The sequence below is a fragment of the Petaurus breviceps genome, unplaced genomic scaffold (assembly GCF_028583685.1).
Source record: "Petaurus breviceps papuanus isolate PSGF00001 unplaced genomic scaffold, PetGlider_PUasm1.0 90594, whole genome shotgun sequence".
Classification (NCBI taxonomy): domain Eukaryota; kingdom Metazoa; phylum Chordata; class Mammalia; order Diprotodontia; family Petauridae; genus Petaurus; species Petaurus breviceps.
The window spans coordinates 3,793,576-3,813,288 of NW_027187281.1; the positions used below are offsets into that span (position 1 = coordinate 3,793,576).

At 35.2% G+C, this 19,713-nt stretch overlaps 2 protein-coding genes across 2 annotated transcripts in view; one reads left to right on the top strand and one right to left on the bottom strand.

Annotated features, from left to right (window-relative positions):
* Positions 1–19,713, bottom strand: part of RB1 (RB transcriptional corepressor 1) — a 186,098-nt gene that overhangs the window by 68,023 nt on the left and 98,362 nt on the right. The window lies entirely within an intron of this gene.
* LPAR6 (lysophosphatidic acid receptor 6) lies at positions 3,545–5,505 on the top strand. Its single transcript, XM_069063661.1, has 2 exons — positions 3,545–3,815; positions 3,903–5,505. Exon 2 carries the CDS (start codon positions 4,265–4,267, stop codon positions 5,300–5,302), a length of 1,038 nt encoding a protein of 345 aa, XP_068919762.1. The 5' UTR covers positions 3,545–3,815; positions 3,903–4,264; the 3' UTR covers positions 5,303–5,505.

A 19,713-nucleotide genomic window follows, 5' to 3' on the forward strand; every position in this document is an offset into this window, starting at 1 on the left:
CTATTAACAAAGCCTAAGAAAAGTGTTAAATCTTTGCAAAACATTGGAAGATTCTTAATCAATTTGTGATTGTGCTTGTGATCTTGAAGAAAATACTGTTATTCAGATCAGTAAAAGACTGGAAAAAAACTTAAAATGTTTAGAGAAATAAAATTTCAATAGGGAAAAGGAATTTAAAAAGTGATGAATTTAATTTTCAGTTTGATTCATAAGATTGAGAAGACGAAAATGAAGATGAAGGTAGTTATATGAAAAATTAAATCTTAAATAATGAAAATAATTAGTACTTCTGAAAATAAAGGGGAAGGAGGAGGAATCTTACTAAAAGGATTATGAAATCCCTTCAAAGATAAAGGAAAGTACCCTGTAAAGTAGGAAACTAGAGTTCTAGGTCCAATTATGTCACTAACCCATACTGTTACCTTTAGCAAGTCACTTAAATTTTCTGGACCTCAATTTACCAAACCTATAAAACAAGGAGGTTAAATTAGATACCTATGATATCTCCAGTTCTGATAATATTATATTCTATGATTCTGTGTTGTACTGTACTATAGGAATCAAAACAGGCGTTTAAGTCAAATATGAGTTATTAGACAGATCCAAACTGCACTTCTATGGTTTTGGTTTCCTTTTCTAGTTCAATTTCCTTCCTCATCAGTTATTATTTCTCACTATTTCTGCCTCAACAAATCATTGCCCTGGCATTCTAATACTTCAAATCTGTTAAGACCTATTCCTAGGAAACGCTAGAGATTGATTAATAACCCTATTTTACAAAAAATTCTAAGTCAAAAGAGTCTAGGTAAAATTATTTCTTTGTAATACCAAAACATTAGACTCATAACTTAAAAGGGTCCAGAGTTTTATCTGTTCCAATCTATACCTAGAGCATATATGTCCTTCTATAATATCCAGATTCTTCTCAAAAACCTCTAGTAACAAAGATCTCAGCGTACCTTCTAATTCATCTTTTGAAAAACCTCTTATTTGGGGAGATTTTTTTCCTTCAGTTGAGCCTGTAGCTTTTATTGATTCTAATTTTGTTTTTGAGGGCCAAGCAAAAGAAATCTAATCACACTTCTAAATTATTGTCCTTCCAATATTTGAAGACAGCTGACAGTTCTCCACTAAATCTTCTCTTCTTTGTTACTCTCTTCTTCTCCAAAGTGGAAGCTATTGGTAAATACATTTTGAAATAGAATATGGAACTAGAAGTCATTTTATTAAAAGACGCAAGGCTAAGCATGATGAATCAATAGCAATGATAAGATGGGAAATTAACTTTAGGGAAATGTAAAATGACACACTGTAATGGGAATCTGAAGATCTTCCCTGCCCCTTGGCCCCTTGATAGGCTTTAGTGAATCTGAGAACCTTCCCTGATTTAAAAATATACTCTGCCCCCTAACAAGCTGAATGTGGTCACATGGAGCCTGTAGTGGGAAGCCTGTTTTTCAGGACTGCCTACACCTTGTTACTTTGTGATTGGGCAACGGGTTAAGAGGGTTGTGATATTCTCTGACCCAGGAGAAGGCTATATATACCCTGATGAGAGGTTTTGCTTTGGGGCTCACATTGGGAAGAGTTGTGTGATTTGGCCAGATGAGACTCTGGGCAGCCATTAAGACCACTGGCTTTGAAAACCCAGATGTTGGTGCTTCCCTCTCTGGTAACTAACTAGGTATGAATATAATGGTCGGACAGCTGGAAGCCCTGTCTGCTGAATTGTGATATTTTCTGTTGTAACTTCAGTTTGTATCCTCTGAAGTTCAGGGTACTGACTTTTCCCCCTGAACTAGGTAAATGATATATGTTTGACTGATTAAAGTAAGATTGATTCAGGTTTACTGACATGAGAATATACAAGATACTTTGAATATAGAGACTTGGAGATAATATTCATGTTACAAGCTATGGTTCAATAATAGGATATGAAGTTGGATATCAAGCAAATTATAGACAGCTTAAAATGCCAGGATTTGGAGTATGCATTTTATTTAAATTGCACGAATAAAGTACAAATGTTATTTGAAGTGCTTGATCTTTTACTTACATTAAAACCCCTATCCACATCTTTTTGCTTTTGACCACTTTGCCTAACCTTTCTTTACAATCTCTCCCACCCACTTCACTTTATAAGAGTCAGCACTAATTCTCCAAGTCATACCTCTTTAACTCTCTGCCCCAATGAAAGTAAATACAGTATAATTTATGCCTTCTTTGAACTTTGGTAAATGACTCATACTCTGTGGAGCCTAGTAAAGGGCTGTGTCACCAATAAAGGGAGCCCAATCACTTTTAGAGGATACCAAGAAATATTCTATGCTTAGCAAATGGAATAGACCAAAAAAGTTTAAGAAGCAGTACGTCTTTTTAGTTCTCATGATAAAAAAAAAATTTTTTAATGAAGTAAACTGTTCTAATCTACACCAATCAGAACAGTTCATTTCTTAGGCTCAAAAGGTTTTATTGTTATTTCTTTTAAAATGAGATGAAATGTATCCTAATAAGATCCAAAGAAATAATGTTCAAGGGAAAATAGTCTGCAGTCCTTTACCTTTTCTATTAAGTAAAAACTACTATAAATTATGAATAGAAATAATCCATGAGGATTACCTCATAGGAAAAGGAGGCATTATTTCAACTATAAAGGTATCTTGAAATCATTCAAAAATTATTTCAAAATTACAAGAAAATCTTCTATATTCTCAAATAGGGGTTCATAAGAAACATAACTTACAAGTTGCAAAATGGGGAGTAGGAAGGAAATTATGAACTGATGATCTGACAAACAAAATTCCATTACCAACAGGCATTCAGTTCCATTTGATGAAAGTATATTAACAAATCTATTGTAACAAAAAATTGTAAAAGTAAATATTAACCTTATTTCAAATGTGGTAAGAGGTTATATGAGAATATTCTTTCCCAGCATTAAACTGATTGAAAGAGTATATGGAATTACCTCTATTTCAACAATAACTACCCTACAGTCGGTTAATTTTATCTACATTAAGAAAAAGAATGAAATCAAAGAAATGAAATTAACTCACAATTTCTAACTCAAATTTTATTTATGCCTAAAACTTAAATTTTTACTTTTTATGTTTACAGTCATGGAGCAGATTAAAAATCCTATCCTTGCTATGAGCTCATAAAACATATTTGAAGAAAAATGATAATTTCACTGATAATTTCAATTTGAAAACTTCAAAATCCAGTTAATAAAAACTGATACAGCATTTAAACTTAACTTCTCAAATTTATGCTGAGATTATGGGAGATTGATTTTTCACTAAATTTTGGCAATTACTTCAAAATTTAAAATGTTATTCGAAAGGAAAAAAAAAAGATGCAAAGGATATACTGCCAGCACCCTAGAAGGCATTTCCTAAAGTAAGAATTTAAAAGAACAGTCTTCTAAAAGGAGCCAGGGACCATTTGCAAGCCTCCAAGGTACATAGCAGACATGTTATCAGATTAAAGAAACTGAAAACACTGGAGGTTAGAACCATTCTTTGTCCAAACCCAGCCTCTTCTTCCTGTGATGTCATACTACAAACCTAGTAAGCCTTCCTCTTCTGTTCCGAGAAAGTAAACCCTGCACACACACAATGCTGCAGGCGACTGAAGAAAACTTCTCAATTCATCTGGGGCAAGCAACTTTTGGGAAGTGTTTCTGAATTTGCTTTTGCTTTTTGCTTTCTGAGATTTGCACGCCAAAGGGGTAATGAAGGAAAACTTATTTAAAAGGAATAAGAAGCTAGAGACCAAGTGAGCCTATTTAAAGCACTTCACATTCTAAACGTTCTGTAAGTAGCTTTTAAAGTTTAACTTTTCTTTTGCTAAATCAACTTTGAAATTTTGTTTCATTGAATTGTTTCATTCATGAAATACAGGATTTCAAACAGAGCAAACCACAGCGGTTTACTTTAAATTCATGCTCCTAAAGAATGACTTCACTAGCTATCTAAAAAAAGGATTCTTTCAACCAACCAGTCCTGGATCCCTGGTTTTTGTAGTGACTCCTGGAAGAAAAGAATGCTTTCCTCTTGAGGAAACTGACTGCAACTTTACAGCCAAATTTCATGTTTCTTGTGGAGATTTCCAAGGGAAAGGAAATACATATGAAGCCATCCAAAGACCCAAAACATTTGCAAATAAATTAGAGGTTATAAAGTGATCATCTGAATACGAAAAGGAAGAAAAGGAGGCTGCAACAGCTAGGATTTCTACATTGTAAATCTAAAGCACCTTTATAATGGTAAGCACCAACAGTTCCAACTGCTCCTATGATGACTCCTTTAAATATACTTTGTATGGGTGCATGTTTAGCATGGTGTTTGTGCTGGGGTTAATCTCAAACTGTGTGGCCATGTACATTTTCTTATGCACACTCAAAATGCGAAACGAAACGACTACATATATGATTAATTTGGCGCTGTCGGATTTGCTTTTCGTATTTACTTTACCCTTCCGGATTTTTTACTTTGCTACCCGAAACTGGCCTTTTGGAGATATACTTTGCAAGATTTCAGTCATGCTGTTTTACACAAATATGTATGGAAGCATTCTGTTCTTAACTTGTATCAGTGTAGATCGGTTTTTGGCTATTCTCTACCCATTTCGATCCAGAACTCTCCGAACCAAGAAAAATGCAAAAATCGTTTGTTTTTCCGTGTGGCTGACTGTGATAGGTGGCAGTGCACCAGCAGTCTTTTTTCCATCTACTCACTCTCATGGCAAAAACTCGACTGAAGAAGCGTGCTTTGAAAATTTCCCGGAAGCCACGTGGAAAACCTATCTCTCAAGGATTGTAATTTTCATCGAAACAGTGGGATTTTTTATTCCATTAATCTTAAATGTGACCTGTTCCAGTATGGTGTTAAAGACTTTAAATAAGCCAGTTACTCTAAGTAGAAGCAAACTAAACAAAACTAAAGTCCTGAAGATGATTTTTGTCCATTTGATCATATTTTGTTTTTGTTTTGTACCATATAACATCAACTTGATACTATATTCTCTTATGAGAACACAAACGTTTGTTAACTGCTCAGTGGTGGCTGCAGTCAGGACTATGTATCCAATAACTCTTTGTATTGCAGTTTCAAACTGCTGTTTTGACCCTATAATTTACTACTTTACATCAGACACTATTCAAAATTCAATAAAAATGAAGAACTGGTCTTCCAGGAAGAGTGATTCCAGATTCTCTGAAATTCAAGGAACAGAGAATTTTATCCAGCATAATCTGCAGACTTTGAAAAATAAAATATTTGACAATGAATCTACAATATAAAATACATGAACTTATATACTACTGGAACTTAAATGACCGGCACTGCCACAACTGTGAAAAGTGTTTTCTTGTATAAACTATTTCTCCATTTCATAGAGACATTTAAAAATATGAACTGTGCTTTAAATATCTAAAGTTCTTAGCATAAAAAAAACTACAGAAAAATATGCATTAAGTATTAAAACTATATTCTGTTCTTGGTATCTTCTTTTTTTGATTATCTTTTTCTGAGCTCTTGGTTTCAGGACCTCCTCTTACAGATAAAATATTCTTAAGGAAGATGCTATTGTTAACTCACACAACAGATGCATCAAAGTCTAAAGCTGTTTATGATTTAACAAATTTTAAGTGCTAGCCATCTGACTTAATTATCTTAGCCCAGTGCCATGTAACCTCCCACTATAATACTAAAACTAATAATGTAAGAACATAGGAGACTGAGGTCTAAAAATTAATGGCAAAAAAGCAGTATTAATAAAGATATTAGATTTCAGTTTGGAATTGGAACTGATAATAGTTTCTTTAGGTATCAGTTTAGTTCTTCTTCAAATCAATTCAAAAGAACTGATTCTTTTGGGAAATGGTTTTTTATATTTCTAACCAAGAAAATTACACATAAAATGTATTCTCTAGTAGCATGAAGATAAGTGAACCTTGTTTAAGGTTTACCCTTATTTAGGATTATAGAAACCAAAAATTGAAATCGAGTAGTATGGTTTTGTCTTCATTTCACATACGAAAAAGTGCTATGTGGTTTTAAATTATTCCTAGCTAAATTACACATTTTGTAATTTAATAATAAGTAAAAGGTTCCAACTTTCTTATGGGAATATATATATTGAGGATAAGCACCACAAAACTTGGGTGGAGGGAATCATAAAATATTTCTTTACAAACTAAAATCTTTATAAAATTATTTTGTTAGTATCACAGTTTGTATTTTAAGTATTTTATATAAAGTAGTAAGACTCACGGAAGACTGCTTATGATCCTCTTACAAAGTATTTGAAAATATTAAAAGACTTTTTAAAAATCTGAAATCTTATGGATTTAGAAGTATACTTAATACCTAACTCAAGGGCCACTGTGAAGTAAAACGAAGCTAATGGAGTATAGCATAAGTTCAACTTTTTAAAATAAAGCCAACAAAATAAATCACTACTTAACAGATACATAGATTTTCATTTCACTGAATAAAAGAAACAAAGTATAAAATTTAGTCTTAATTTGAAAACAAACCCAATCTCTGTAGCTAAAGCTTTTCTAAAAACTTTGTTACTCTTGCCAATTTTATTCTGTGTATGTTGAAACAAAACTTAAAGCACATCACCTACTTTTTGGTAACTAAAAAAATGTGAGCTTCCTGTCACAGAGAGGCATATGCAATATAATGCCCTAACTTTTTGTCAAGTTCAGCTTTCAAAGTATTTTATTTTTTATTGTATATTGGATCTAAATTTACAACATAGCAAATGCTTTTAAATTTATGTTTGATTTTATTGCTTTTTAGTCTGGCTTACCTATTTTTGATAACAAAAACAAACATCTGTCAGACAAGCAGGCTAGTGAGAAGGATGCAAACATTGTATTTTCCTATATACATGTGGCTATACTATATTGGGTAACATGTTAATCATTTCCTTAGTGCACAAATCTCAACTCCTACTTCATAAAGGGGAAATGACAATAAGGAATTGAAGAAAACTTCAACTGGGTGAACTAAAGTATTAAAATAAATGAAAGTATTTTCCCCAAACACTTCACAACATGGCTATGGAAAGAGCCTTAGATCTGGAGTCAGAAGATCTAAATTCAAATCTCTGTTCTGCTATTATCTGCATATCATTGCATAAAATATTTAACTTTTCTAAGGTTCAGTTTCCTCGTCTGTAAAATAAGGAAATTGGATTAGATGACTAATTTATATTTCAAACATTCTTTTCATCTCTAAATCTATGATCCTATGTTTATACAAAGTTATGGTCATTTTGGTTTTTTTTTTTTTTTAAGGTAAATCTAGTCCTTTACCTATAAGATGTTACTGCACTTAAAACATGAATTTCTATACTAAAGTGGAATGAACTACATTGGCAAACAGCTGGTTCTCCTTTCATATGAGATCTTCAAGGAAAAGACTAAATAAGATTTATCAACTGTGTAATAGTGAGAATTCTTTAGTCACATATGAGTTGAACTAGATGACCAATAAGGTCAACTCTTTAATCAACTCTTAGAATACTGTGGCCAAGATTGCTGAAAGGCATATTTCAGGAAAACAAAATTGGAAGACACAAATATACCTTTGAAACATGTTCTTTTGCCTTAAAAAGCAATTTACAAACACTTGTGAAACTATACCAGTCTGATTCTGTTTTAAAGGAACTTTCCCATTTTAATTAACCAAAATATTTTGTCTTTAAGATGCAGAAGTGCTTTCTGTATTTTCAAAGTTATTGTGGAAAATGATTTTTTTCCCCAGCAAAATGAAAATCAAACAGGTTTAATTTTGGTCTCTAAGGAGATAACTGGGTCAAAAGCCTTACATAATTATTTGCTAAGTAACAGATAATGAGAAAAGTTTCAAGACATCAAGATGACATAATAAAACAAACAGCTCAGTTTTACTATTGGTAATTTTATACTCTTAAAAGAAAATGATACTATTATAAGTTACATTCCCTGAGTATTTCAATCCCTTTCACCTACGGAGCCACATTAATGTCAGAACATTGGGAAAACAACATCTTGTATATGTCGCATATGAGACTTGAACCCAGGTCTTCCTTTTGAATTGAAATTTTAAATGTATTTCCCAAAAGCAACAATACTATAAAAAGTAACTGAAATTTTAAGATTAACATAGCCCATACAGAGGCAATGGGAGGAAATTTCATTGTAATCCATAAAGTAATATGAACTATTGTTATTAATGCTTCAGATACATTATGAGCTAAATTAGACATTTGAGAAACCATTTCTAATATTTCTGTGAGAAAATATGTCCTGTGTTGTAACTGATAGAGGCCTGGCCTCTTTTGATCAGGAAGACACAGAGATTCAAGTCTCATTTCTGCACAAACGAGCTGGGTGACCTGTGCTGACCAAGCTCTCAATGCCCCACAAGCTACTTTCTGAAATGAAGAGCCTGTTTTGACAGGGATTCCTCCACCATTATATCACAGATCTGGTTCCTCTTCAAAAAAGAAAATATGTTCACATATGTTCACAGATATTTAGTAACATACAATATTGCTAAAACCGATGACATTGTCTAGAGAAGGGGTGGGGAACCTGTAGCCTCGAGTCCACATGTGGTCCTCTAGGTCCTTGAGCACAGCCACTAACTAAATCTAAACTTCACAGAACAAATCCCCTTAATAAAAGATTTGTTCTACAAAACTTGGACTCAGTAAAAGGCCATACCTAAGGACCTAGAAGGCCACACGTGGGCTTGAGGCTGCAGGTTCCCCAAACCTGGTCTAGAGATAAGCATAGGAAAAATACTAGAACATAAGTTACAGAATTTCCAATCACTCACAAGACATAATCAAAACTGAAAGCAATGTAGGGGAAAGCTAATATGGGAAATATCAGAGACTTCATCTCACCTAAGACTTAAGTCATAGACCAAAATTTCAAAATCTTTTCTTATTTTAAAAGGAACTCTGAAGCTAGACAGAACTAATTTTCAACTTCATATGATAACTGGAGACAAAATATCATGAAAGAAAATCCTAATTTTTGATATCACAATTTTATCAAGTCACAAAATAAATGCTTAATGAATGATCATTTTTCCATTACTACTGCCACACTAGTTTAGGCCCTTATCACCTTACTTTCCTAATTCCATCTTGCTTCCACTTTTCCCTTACTTTAATCTGTCCTGCACATTGCCAACAGGGAAATCAATGCATCTTTCTCCTGGGTCTCATGTTTTCCCCTAGAAATGTTTGTCAATAATATATATATTTTTAAAAGAAATTTTAGAAAAAAAATTTTTAGCACAGCTCTGGTAAATATTAGGTGCTTAATAGATTGTATGACAGTCAAAGGCAACTAGGGGGTAGAAGCAGGAGAGAGCACACATGAGTATAAGACAAGATCACTGGGACCCCCAGGGAACAGATGTAGCTAGGGGCAGGTTCATCTGTACTCATTTTAGGATACTTGTTCCATTAATGGATTCAGGGTTTGGAAGCAACGTTCCAAAAGCAGGCAGGGAGAGGCAGAGAAATAGCTACAATGCTATTCATAACGTATTTACTTAAGGTGTCTGGAACTTAGGATCTTCCCCCCACCAAGGGTCAATATTAGAGAAGAGCAGAAGGAGAGTCAAGATATATTTTTTTACCCCTAGGATCAATTACTCACCAGCCTTCACCACCACCTTGGAGGGAGGAAAGGATCCCTGGAATTGGGAGAGACAGAGATTTGCCCCTCATCTGCTCAGTGATTTAATTTTTCTACTGGCTTCCCTATATCCAAAGAAAGACATATAGGGGAAGACCTAGGAGCAGGTACAGAGGAAGCTGGCACTTTACTCTGAAATCCTGGTATATCCCCTTGCTAGATTATAAATTGTCAGGATTTGAAAGGGCAAGGTGTTCATTTCAGTCAATATACTGGGGCAAATTACTCTTTCAGACCAAATGAGCATCATGAACATGTAAAAGTTGGCACCTCTGTCACCCACTATACCCAGTTCAAGGTCACAGATTCAGGGAAGACTGGCCTGGGTCTAGAGAGGTGTTCTGTAGCATGGCAGGCTCTAGGAAGTATACAGACAGAAAAAAGCAGGTTCAGAAGCAAGTGGCAGTAATGTGGCTTTTATGGGGAGATGGAGCCAAAATGGCAAAAGATGGTGGCATAACAGGAAGAAGTACAGCAAACTCTTCCAAACCAATCTAGAAAATGCACCAGGGGTGGCTAGGTGGCACAGGGAATAGAGCATCAGCCCTGGAGTCAGGAGGACCTGAGTTCAAATTCGGTCTCAGACACTTGACACACTTACTAGCCGTGTGACTTTGGGCAAGTCACTTAACCCCAATTGCCCTCCAAAAATAAAAATAAAAAATTTCACTAGACAGAATTCTTATGGTGAAATCTAAGTAAAAGTCACAGTGAGTCATTTTTCCATGTGAGGATGCCTACGGTCATTGCAGAAAGGGCTTGCCCAGCAGTAGCAATATGGACATTTTTAGCACTAGGGAGAGTCTGTGCATTCAGGCAGCAAGACATCCCAGACCTGTACTAGGGCACTTCCAGACCCACAGTAGGGCACCAATATGGGAATAAGCACTACCTGGCAGATTTGTTGCTAACTACCCAGTTCTAGGTAACATCCAGGGAGGACTATCCTGGTAAGAGGTTAGGGTTGGGATGGGGATGGGGATGGGGCAGTCTTCAGAGGAATAACCAGGGCAGAAATCCAGACTAAAGAAGAATGTGCAATTCTATCACTCTGAACCAGCAGAACTTCATAGATGGCTGATAGGGGCTGAGCCCAGAAGAAGTCTACTCTTGATCAGAACCAAAGCTAAGTCAGGAACTTGCATAGCTCAAACAGGGAGAAAACTGAATCGACTGCCCTGGATCAGACTACTATAGAGGCACAGAAAACTTGCAGGTCCTCAGAGTGACCTGAACCTGAGATAAAGTAGCAACAGGATCAGCCCAGAACTTCCCCATGGAAGTGCCCTGAGCCTAGCCCTTAACATCACAACTAGTCAGGAAGCAGGCTGGAATAATGAGCAAACAAACAACAAAATCCCACCATAAAATGCTATTATGGTGACAGAAGACACAAACTCAGAATTCTGTGTTTAGAACACAAACCTAGAAGAAGAGACTAATTCCAAAACATCTACAAGCAAAGCCTCAAAGAAAAATACAACTTGGCCAAAGATTCAGCTAGAATTCCTGGGAGAAAAAAGCATGTGCCAAGAATTTAAAAAAAGGAAAAATGATTTTATGAATGAAAAGGGAGCACCAAAGGGAAAAAAATTAAAAAGAAGTTAGGAAGAAAGAATTGGAAAGGGAATTAGTAGATTGGTAGAAGAAGTATGAAACATTCTCCAAGCAACAAAGAAATAAGGGAGAAGGCAGTATTAAAGGGGAGCATAGATTAAGGGGATGGATTAGTCCTAAGCAAAACAAATTCTAACTAAGGATATACAAATATTTCTACCTCTTTTTGAGCTGGCAAAAAGTAAGAATCTGAGATGGTACCCATAAATTGGAGAATGCTATAAGAAATGAGGAAGAGGATAGGTTCAGAGAAGTCTGCTAAGTCTTGTATGGTAAAACTTGGATAAAGTGAAATTAACAGAAACTGAATTTATTCAGTAACAATAAGGTAAAAAAAAAAAAAACTTAGAAAGAATTAGAGACTATGATCAGCCTAATGACCAAGCATGAGTCTAGAGGACTAATAATGAAACATTCTACCCACCTCCTGAAAGAGAGACAAAGGACTCTGAGTACAGAATGGGACGTATTTTTTTTTCTGGACATGGCCAATAAGGAAATTTGTTTTTCATTATGCATATTTGTTACAAGGGTTCTGTTTTTCTTTTGTTTTCAGCTGGGGAAGGGGAGTAGAGTAGGAGGGAGAGAAGGCAGATTTCTGCTGATTGAAATACACATACACACACACACACACACACACACACTTAAATGAAGGTATCTTATGTTGCCTTTTCTGCCTTATACACTGCCTGCCCTGCACTGCTGCAGCAAACTGACTTCTTCTTTCCTTTAGTACGGGGTCTCATGAGAGTTCAAAAGATTCAGGAACTATATAGTTCATACCTGGATGGAACAGGTAAAGGGATATGATGTTTATCAGTAAAGGGACTATGCATATTGATGAGATCACATCTCCCTGAAGTATAGAAATAGTTCCTAGGTTTTCTTTCAAATGTTTAATTCTAACACAAAATAATATAAAGGGAAACATGGAAGATTATGGAGGATTAGCCTTAAATTCAAATCCCAATTTATTGTAAATACATATGGTTCACTTATCTGTTTGAAGGTCTTAAATAAATTTTACTAATTAAAATATCACAATGTAAGAGTTTCAATTAGAACTCAAGAAGTTTGACAGCTTGATTCAAGGAAGAGTGGTCTCTATTTAGATCCCAATGGTAGAGAGTTGATGTATGTGTGTTGAGAGAAAAGAGGATCAACTGCTATGTATCTGTTATAATTATTTGTACATGAAATCTAGAAGAGAATTCCTTAGGTTTAGCATGTTAATCGAACGTTTCAAGAAATTATTATGTAATATTGATAGTAGAAAAATAAACTAGCATATGTTTACTTTTAATTCTCAGATACATCAAAGCAACCAATATTTTGTTGGATCTGTAATATTACTGATAAATTCCCTCCAGGGAATGGTACAGGTCCCATGCCATTCCATCTTCTTATCCTATGCATATTATACCACAAAGCTTCCTCAACAGGTCCATCCAAATTGCTGGAGAAGTACTTCTAGTTCTCTTGATGTTATAAAGTAGATAAGCTGTCCACCTATTAGCCCTCTCACTCACTGCATGGCCAGTCCTCCCTTCCTTTTTGGTCCTACATCTACATACTATGGATTTAGAGTTGGCAGTAACCTGCAAAGCTGTCTCATTTAACCTAATCTCTGATTTTTTTTTATGCTCCTTCTTGTGCAAAGTTATTCATTCATAATATCCTACAACTCATTTAGGGCCACTATGCATATCTCCAATGATCTTTCAGTGACTCATAATTTTGATTTTTTTGGAGATTGTGTTATGATTTGTAGCCCTATAACCCCAAAACTACTAGGTCCTTTTTTTTTTTTGCATCAGGGAGAAACATGGGATCAGTTAAAGACCCACAGTCACTAAAAGGTAATTTAGTCTGCTCTCCTCTTTTTATTCAGTGCTAAAACCCACTTGTACGTCTGCTCTGCCTGCCCAAGACGTATATGGGCTTTCCTTTCAACTGCTTTTCATAGCCTGGCTAAGAGGCAGTTCTTCATTTACATGGTTTTTCCTGTATGATTACTTGGGTTGAGCTCTTTTCAGAGATCATAAATGAGGAGGCTCTCCAGTGTTTCAGAACAAAAAGGTGATCATTCACAAACAGAAGCATCTGGAGGATCTGACCACATAGAGGGAATACTCTTCCATCTGGACTCTACTGGATTGGACATCCTCCAGAACAGTGGTCTTTTGGCCAGTATTTTTCTCCCTGCTTATACTTCATTTGACATTACTGATCACAAGGCAGCTAAACAATCTCTGTTGCATCTTTCAAGGAATCTTGTGTTATTTTAAAATTTGCATGGGAGATATTTTGTTGTAGGGAAACCTTTAAGACAACATTTTGTACTACCAAATTATATGCTTTTCTATAGTTAACAAAAGTATGCAAAGTGAATTAAGTCTTGTATTTTCTCTATCTCTACTGTGTAACTGTAAAGCTATGATCTGCTATAGAGTATTATTTGCAAGAGCTTAGTTACTTTTTTCTATTTTCAAAGATGTCTTTGATATATGTGTGTAGATTATTTTATTTTATAAAGATTTTATAAAGACAATAAATTTGGCACATGGGCCTATAGCTATCTCAATTATCTCGTTTCAGCTGTCTTAATATATGTATTCTTCTCTCCTTTTTTAAAACCTTGAGGAAGGATCCCTCAATGACCTTAAAATTGTTTTGTCTCCAATATGGTCCTCCTCCCAATATGTGTTTTTTTCTGATCAAGCTACCTGCCCACTCTTCATTTTCTTTAATGTAATTTTTACTTCCAGAAGGTAATAATTTTTTGCTTCATTTTATTAATTACTATGATTTTAAAATCTCTTAAGAGACTTTAATAAAAAGGTGAATATTCTAAATTATTTGATTAGAACTAATTTTTAAAACAGTTTCCTAGTGAGTTTTCTATTGTTGTTGAAAGAATGTTAAGTTTTCTAACTCAATTAAAATTTAGACTTAAGGAAAGTTTTGCCTAGGGACAAAAGTCAATTCAAAAAAGGCCTTAATAGCAAATCCTACCTAGGATACTTGCAAATAAAGAAGCATTTTAAACTTAATAATAGTTGAAATACTATTCTTAGAACTGGGTAAAAATGATACCACATTGGTTCATATGAAATCCAATAATTAACAACTGAAGTAACTGTTTACCAAATTACTAGATAAAAGAAAAAATATTTATTTTTATTGTGTGGCCTTATAAGATTTCTACAGATGAACAGAAACAACAAATGTACATTGTTCAACAGAGCCTTAACCTGAAAAAGAAAAAAAAAATATGATACACACATACATACATACATACATATATTATATATGTATATGTACATGTACACACACACACATATATATATATATATAGAGAGAGAGAGAGAGGTGTGCTCACATAAATAATAATGCATTTGTGTAACTTCTTACTTGCAGGAAAAAAAACAAGATTGATCTCTCATAATTAATTACTGAATGCTCTAATATTATGTATGTATCTTTCTCACATTCTCCTTGCCACCCAGATTTACCTATGTTTGCCCCTAATTATGTCATTCTAAACTGAACCTTATAAAATTTATTCTGGGACAGGCCTTGGTTTAAAGTATGGGGGTTCCTTCAGATTAGGCCCTGATTCTGAACTGTATGGTGTTCAAATACGTTAAATATTTCTATTAGGAAGAAAATTCATGAAGTGTAATAAGATTAACTAAAAGGCTATCTCTTCCCAAATAAATCTAATGGGCAGACCACAGCATTAGATGCAGACATACACTCATTTCTATTTATTTCAATCGACCACTGACTAACCAAATGATAATGGACAAGCCTTTTCATTTCTCTGCTTTTCCAGCTTTTTATCTAAATCAATTGAGAAAACCACAGTAAATATCTCTTTTTCTCAATGATATCCATTAAAAGGATTTTAACAAACAACAAAGTACGGGTCCAGAGAATAAAAATTACTAAAATGTTAGAAAATTATATCTATATATAAAGAAGGAACTCAAATTATTTGATAATAAAGATAAGAAACACTTTAGATAACTTGGAAGTCTGGGGAAGGGTCATAATGATGACAAGATTCTCTCTCAGAAGAAATGAACTTAAGGTATTAAAATACATTTGGGTTAGATTCAGAAGAACTTCCTGACAAGTTATAAATCTCAGAAAGATAGTTTACCATTATGGATTCGATTAATCCATTTTTAATGGAGTCAGAGATCATAGAAAGGTAGCAGGATTAATAGAACCTGACCCCTTTTAGAAGGGCCAAGACAAACACAGATACAGCTGTTTCCTATTTTACAATTCCTTATCTTGTACTAAAATAGGCACTAACAGGAAAGCCCCAAAATTGCCCTTTGGTATTTGGCCAGGTGTGAGAAATGTGGAAAATGGTAAAAAACAAATTAGTAAATGAATAAAGCTACAAATTCAACTTGAACATATTTGTAGTTCTTGTAAAAAACAGGACTAGAGGAAGTTGAGCTTCAAAGAAGAGTCAGCTTTATTCATTCCTCTAAAGATGTTTTGAAAAGGCAAATACACACAAAACCTGTTGCATTTTATTTAAAGATAAATTGACTTAAACAATTATGCCCCCCCCCAAAGTATTAGAATGCTCTGTCAAGTTTGTTAATATTCCCTTGTTCTACTAGATCAACTAAGAAACCACACTAATTGGTACAGTTGGATATTTCTTAGCTTTAATTTGCAACTGACATCTTCTTTCTTGTCTGCACTTGAATGACAAATTAACACTCCTTTCTTTCAGGGTGTGTTGAGACTTGTTGAGTACTGCAATATAAAATCCTGTAACTGAAAAGTGAGCACCAACATTTCACAAATACAACAGTTATGAAAGGCTATCTTTTTTCCCCATGATGTCTTCCCATCTTTTATTTAGTAGCAAAGAATCAAAGAAAAAATTTAAGTTCTACCAAAATGAATTGGCACAGAAAGTTAAAGTAAAAATTGAATAGTTAAGTAATTGGGGAAAATACTGACATGTAAAATGAGGTCTAGAATTTCTGTCTTCAAGGAGATTACAAAGTTGTGAGAGAAATAGAGACAAGCACATGAAAATAAAGAGACTGATTAGGACAATGCACATACTAAATAGAATACTTTTATAAAACATGCAGATACTGATGATGAAAAATAAATAAAATCATTTATTTAAATGTCACGTGAATGAAAATGGTTTGTGGTTAAGGTTTTGTATTGGAACCATTCTCAAACACATCCCCTAGAATGTCTGATATACTGAATATCTTAACTCCCCTTCTACCAATTGATGACTAAAAGGGCAGGTACACAGGACAGCGCAGAGTTGCATGTGGTAAGAGAATGGCAGTGCATTTCTAATGTGAGTGGGAGTATGTAATATGAATGAGTAGATGGCTGGTTGGCTCCACCTAGTATAGTGTATTCTGACAACTTTATAAAGGTGTGTCACAAAATATCCTGAAGAATTATGGAGGGTTACAATTTGATGGAAGAGGATGCATGCTGAAGGAGGAGCCATTAAAAAATAGCTTGAGGTTCAAACATTAAAAATAGTTTGAGAAAAGGACTTGGGTTCAAATACTGTCTCTGACATTCATTAGCTGTGTGACCCTAGTCAAGTCACATAACCTGTTGGTGTTTTAAGCTGGTGGTGTTGAAACAGCTTTGATCACACACTCTGATCAGTGAAAAATTTTGAGCTATATTTATAAATTTTATGCATGTGCTACTATACTGATAATTACAAACACAAAAAAACAAAATTTAAGAAGAATGATACAAAGATAAAATAACATTTGGTCCTAAAGGCAATGGGAAGCCACAGGAGTTCACTGAGTAGGGTAACAACATCTGTACTTTATGAAAATCACGTTGGCAGCTAGTTAGGTGGAGGCTGGATTAAAGAAAAGAGAGACTTGTACTACTACAATCACCTTCTGGTTGAACTCTCTGCCTCAAGCCTTTCCTTACTACAGTTCATCCTCAATTTTCCTAAAGCAAAATTCTGACCATGTCATTTCCCCCTCTCCTATTCAATAAACTCCAGTGGTTGCCTATTACCTCAAGGATTAAACATAAAATCCTCTGGTTTTGAAAGCCCTTCATAACCTGGCCCCACCTCCTACCTTTCCAGTCCCCTTGACATATTCTGCAATCCAAAACATCCTATCTCCCAATTCTGTGCATTTTCACTGTCTGTTCTCTAAGTCTTGAATTCTCTTCTTCCTCATCTATGCTTCCTGGCTTCTTCTAAAAGAAGCCTTTCATGATCCCTCTTAATGCTAGTACCTTTCCTCAAAAATCATCTCCAATTTATCCTGTGTGTCTATCTGTATGTATGTTGTGTGTGTTTGCATAAATATATGTATGTATGTGTGTATATCTTGTCTGTACATTGTTTGCATGTTGTCTCCTCCACTAGACTGTCAGCAATTACTGACTTCCTTTGTATCTCTGGTATAGTTCTTTGTACATAGCAAGTTCATAATAAATGCTTGCTGACTTAAGGAAGGGAAATAAGTTGGGAAGCTATTGCAGTAGTGCAGGCTAGAGGTTATAAGGGACTGAATTTGGCAGTTTGAGTAGAGAGAAGGGGACAGATGCATGAGGTGCAAAGGAAGAAGTGACAATATTGAAGTGTGGGAAAATGAGGAGTCAAAGATGACAATGAGACTGTGAGAACCTGAATGACTAGAATGATAGCAGTGCCCTTCAAATGGGGATATTTGGAAGAGGGGATGGATTTTGGGAGGAAAGCTAAAGTAATGATATCTATGAAGTTACAAACTATCCACGACTGCTTCACCTGTGCTACTCACTCTCTCCTATTCAAAATGAAAAGGGAGGAGGTGGGGCTCTTACTACCTTCAGTCAGAGTCGATTCTGAGACACCTCAAGAAACAGTCAAGAACCAGGTGATCTGGAGGACAAGGGACAGTGGTAGAATTTTCCCACTGGCACTTGCACAGTTACTGTAGATGGTGGTTGGCTTAGGTTATAACCGTCCAAAGAGGCTAACACTTAGTTCAGAAGTAGGGAAGTTGGAAGGGGCACAGCAGAAGGAAGGGAATCCTACCACTCCTCCCCTTGATGGTTGAATTCCTTGAGAACAACGTACCTCTATTTCCTTTCCTTTCCTCTCACTCTCTTCTTTGTCAATGATCTCATCATTTAACTGAACCTATCCTCTTCAAAGTCACCAAACTGACAAATATAATGTCCTTTTCTCAATTCTCATCTGTTTTTACTCATATAGGTTAGGATCTCCCACTGCATCCTAGGTGAATATCTGTCCTGATGAATAAATGGCCACTAGACCCAGATGGCTCTGGAGGAGAAAGTGAGTCTGGTGACCTTGCACAGACCTCCCTTACTCAAATCAAAGTCAATTGCAAGTCATGTCGTCATTTCCCTGATATCACTGTCCTCTTCGAGAATGAAGGACAAACACAACTCTTCTATAGAACTTTACATGTTCATCAAGTTTTCCTCCTAAATATTTTCTTCTCTATCAATTTTTGTAACATTGTTCCCCCCCTGGTTCTCTTCCTATCTGTTTGATCACTCCTCAGTTTCTTTTACTGGATCTTCATTCATGTTATACCCACTAACCAGTGTCCTCTGTCTGAGGTCCTCTTCTCTTCTCCTTCTATACTTGGGTTCTCATTTTAAAAAAATTTTGATAACTACATTTCTATATGATTAGTTTCATTTGTAATCTTATATATTTTATTTTATGCTTTTAAAAACATTATTTTAAGAAGTGGTCCAAAGCATAAATAAAGATTAAGAACTCCTACTTTATATTAATATCATCTCCATGCAGATGATTCCCAGATCTATTTATACAACTAGTTTCTCTGCTGAGTTACCCTTATACATTACCAACTGTTCCTTGGACATTTCAAAGTGGAAGTTCCAGGAGTACCTCAAGCTCAATGTGTAAAACAGAACTCATTCTAACTCCCCTCCTACCGATGGCACCCCCTACAACCTTCTGCCTTCCTTTTCCATTTCCAAATTTCCCTATTACTGTCCAAGGCACTACCATCCTCCTAGACATTCAGCCAAATGACTGTCGACTGTGTGACTACCTAATTGGCTATCACAGTGAGGATAAGATTTTGACCTGTCTTCCCTACACTTGAATACCTTTTGGGGTGAGCTGCACACGCCTAGAGTAATACCGACCTCAGTATCACCTTCAATTGTGGGGAATAAGCATTTCTCAGGCTCTCACAGCTACTAAGTATTTCAGTTTCAATTTGAGCTCAGGTCTTCCTGACTCCAGGCCCAGGATTCTATCCACTGCACCACCAGTTGCCTAAATTACTCATTGTCCCTCACCTTATATATCCAGTCTGATGACAAATCATGTCATTTTT

Bases quoted from the DNA above. Each gene is read 5' to 3' on its own strand.
- LPAR6 (XM_069063661.1), top strand. From the start codon at position 4,265: ATGGTAAGCACCAACAGTTCCAACTGCTCCTATGATGACTCCTTTAAA.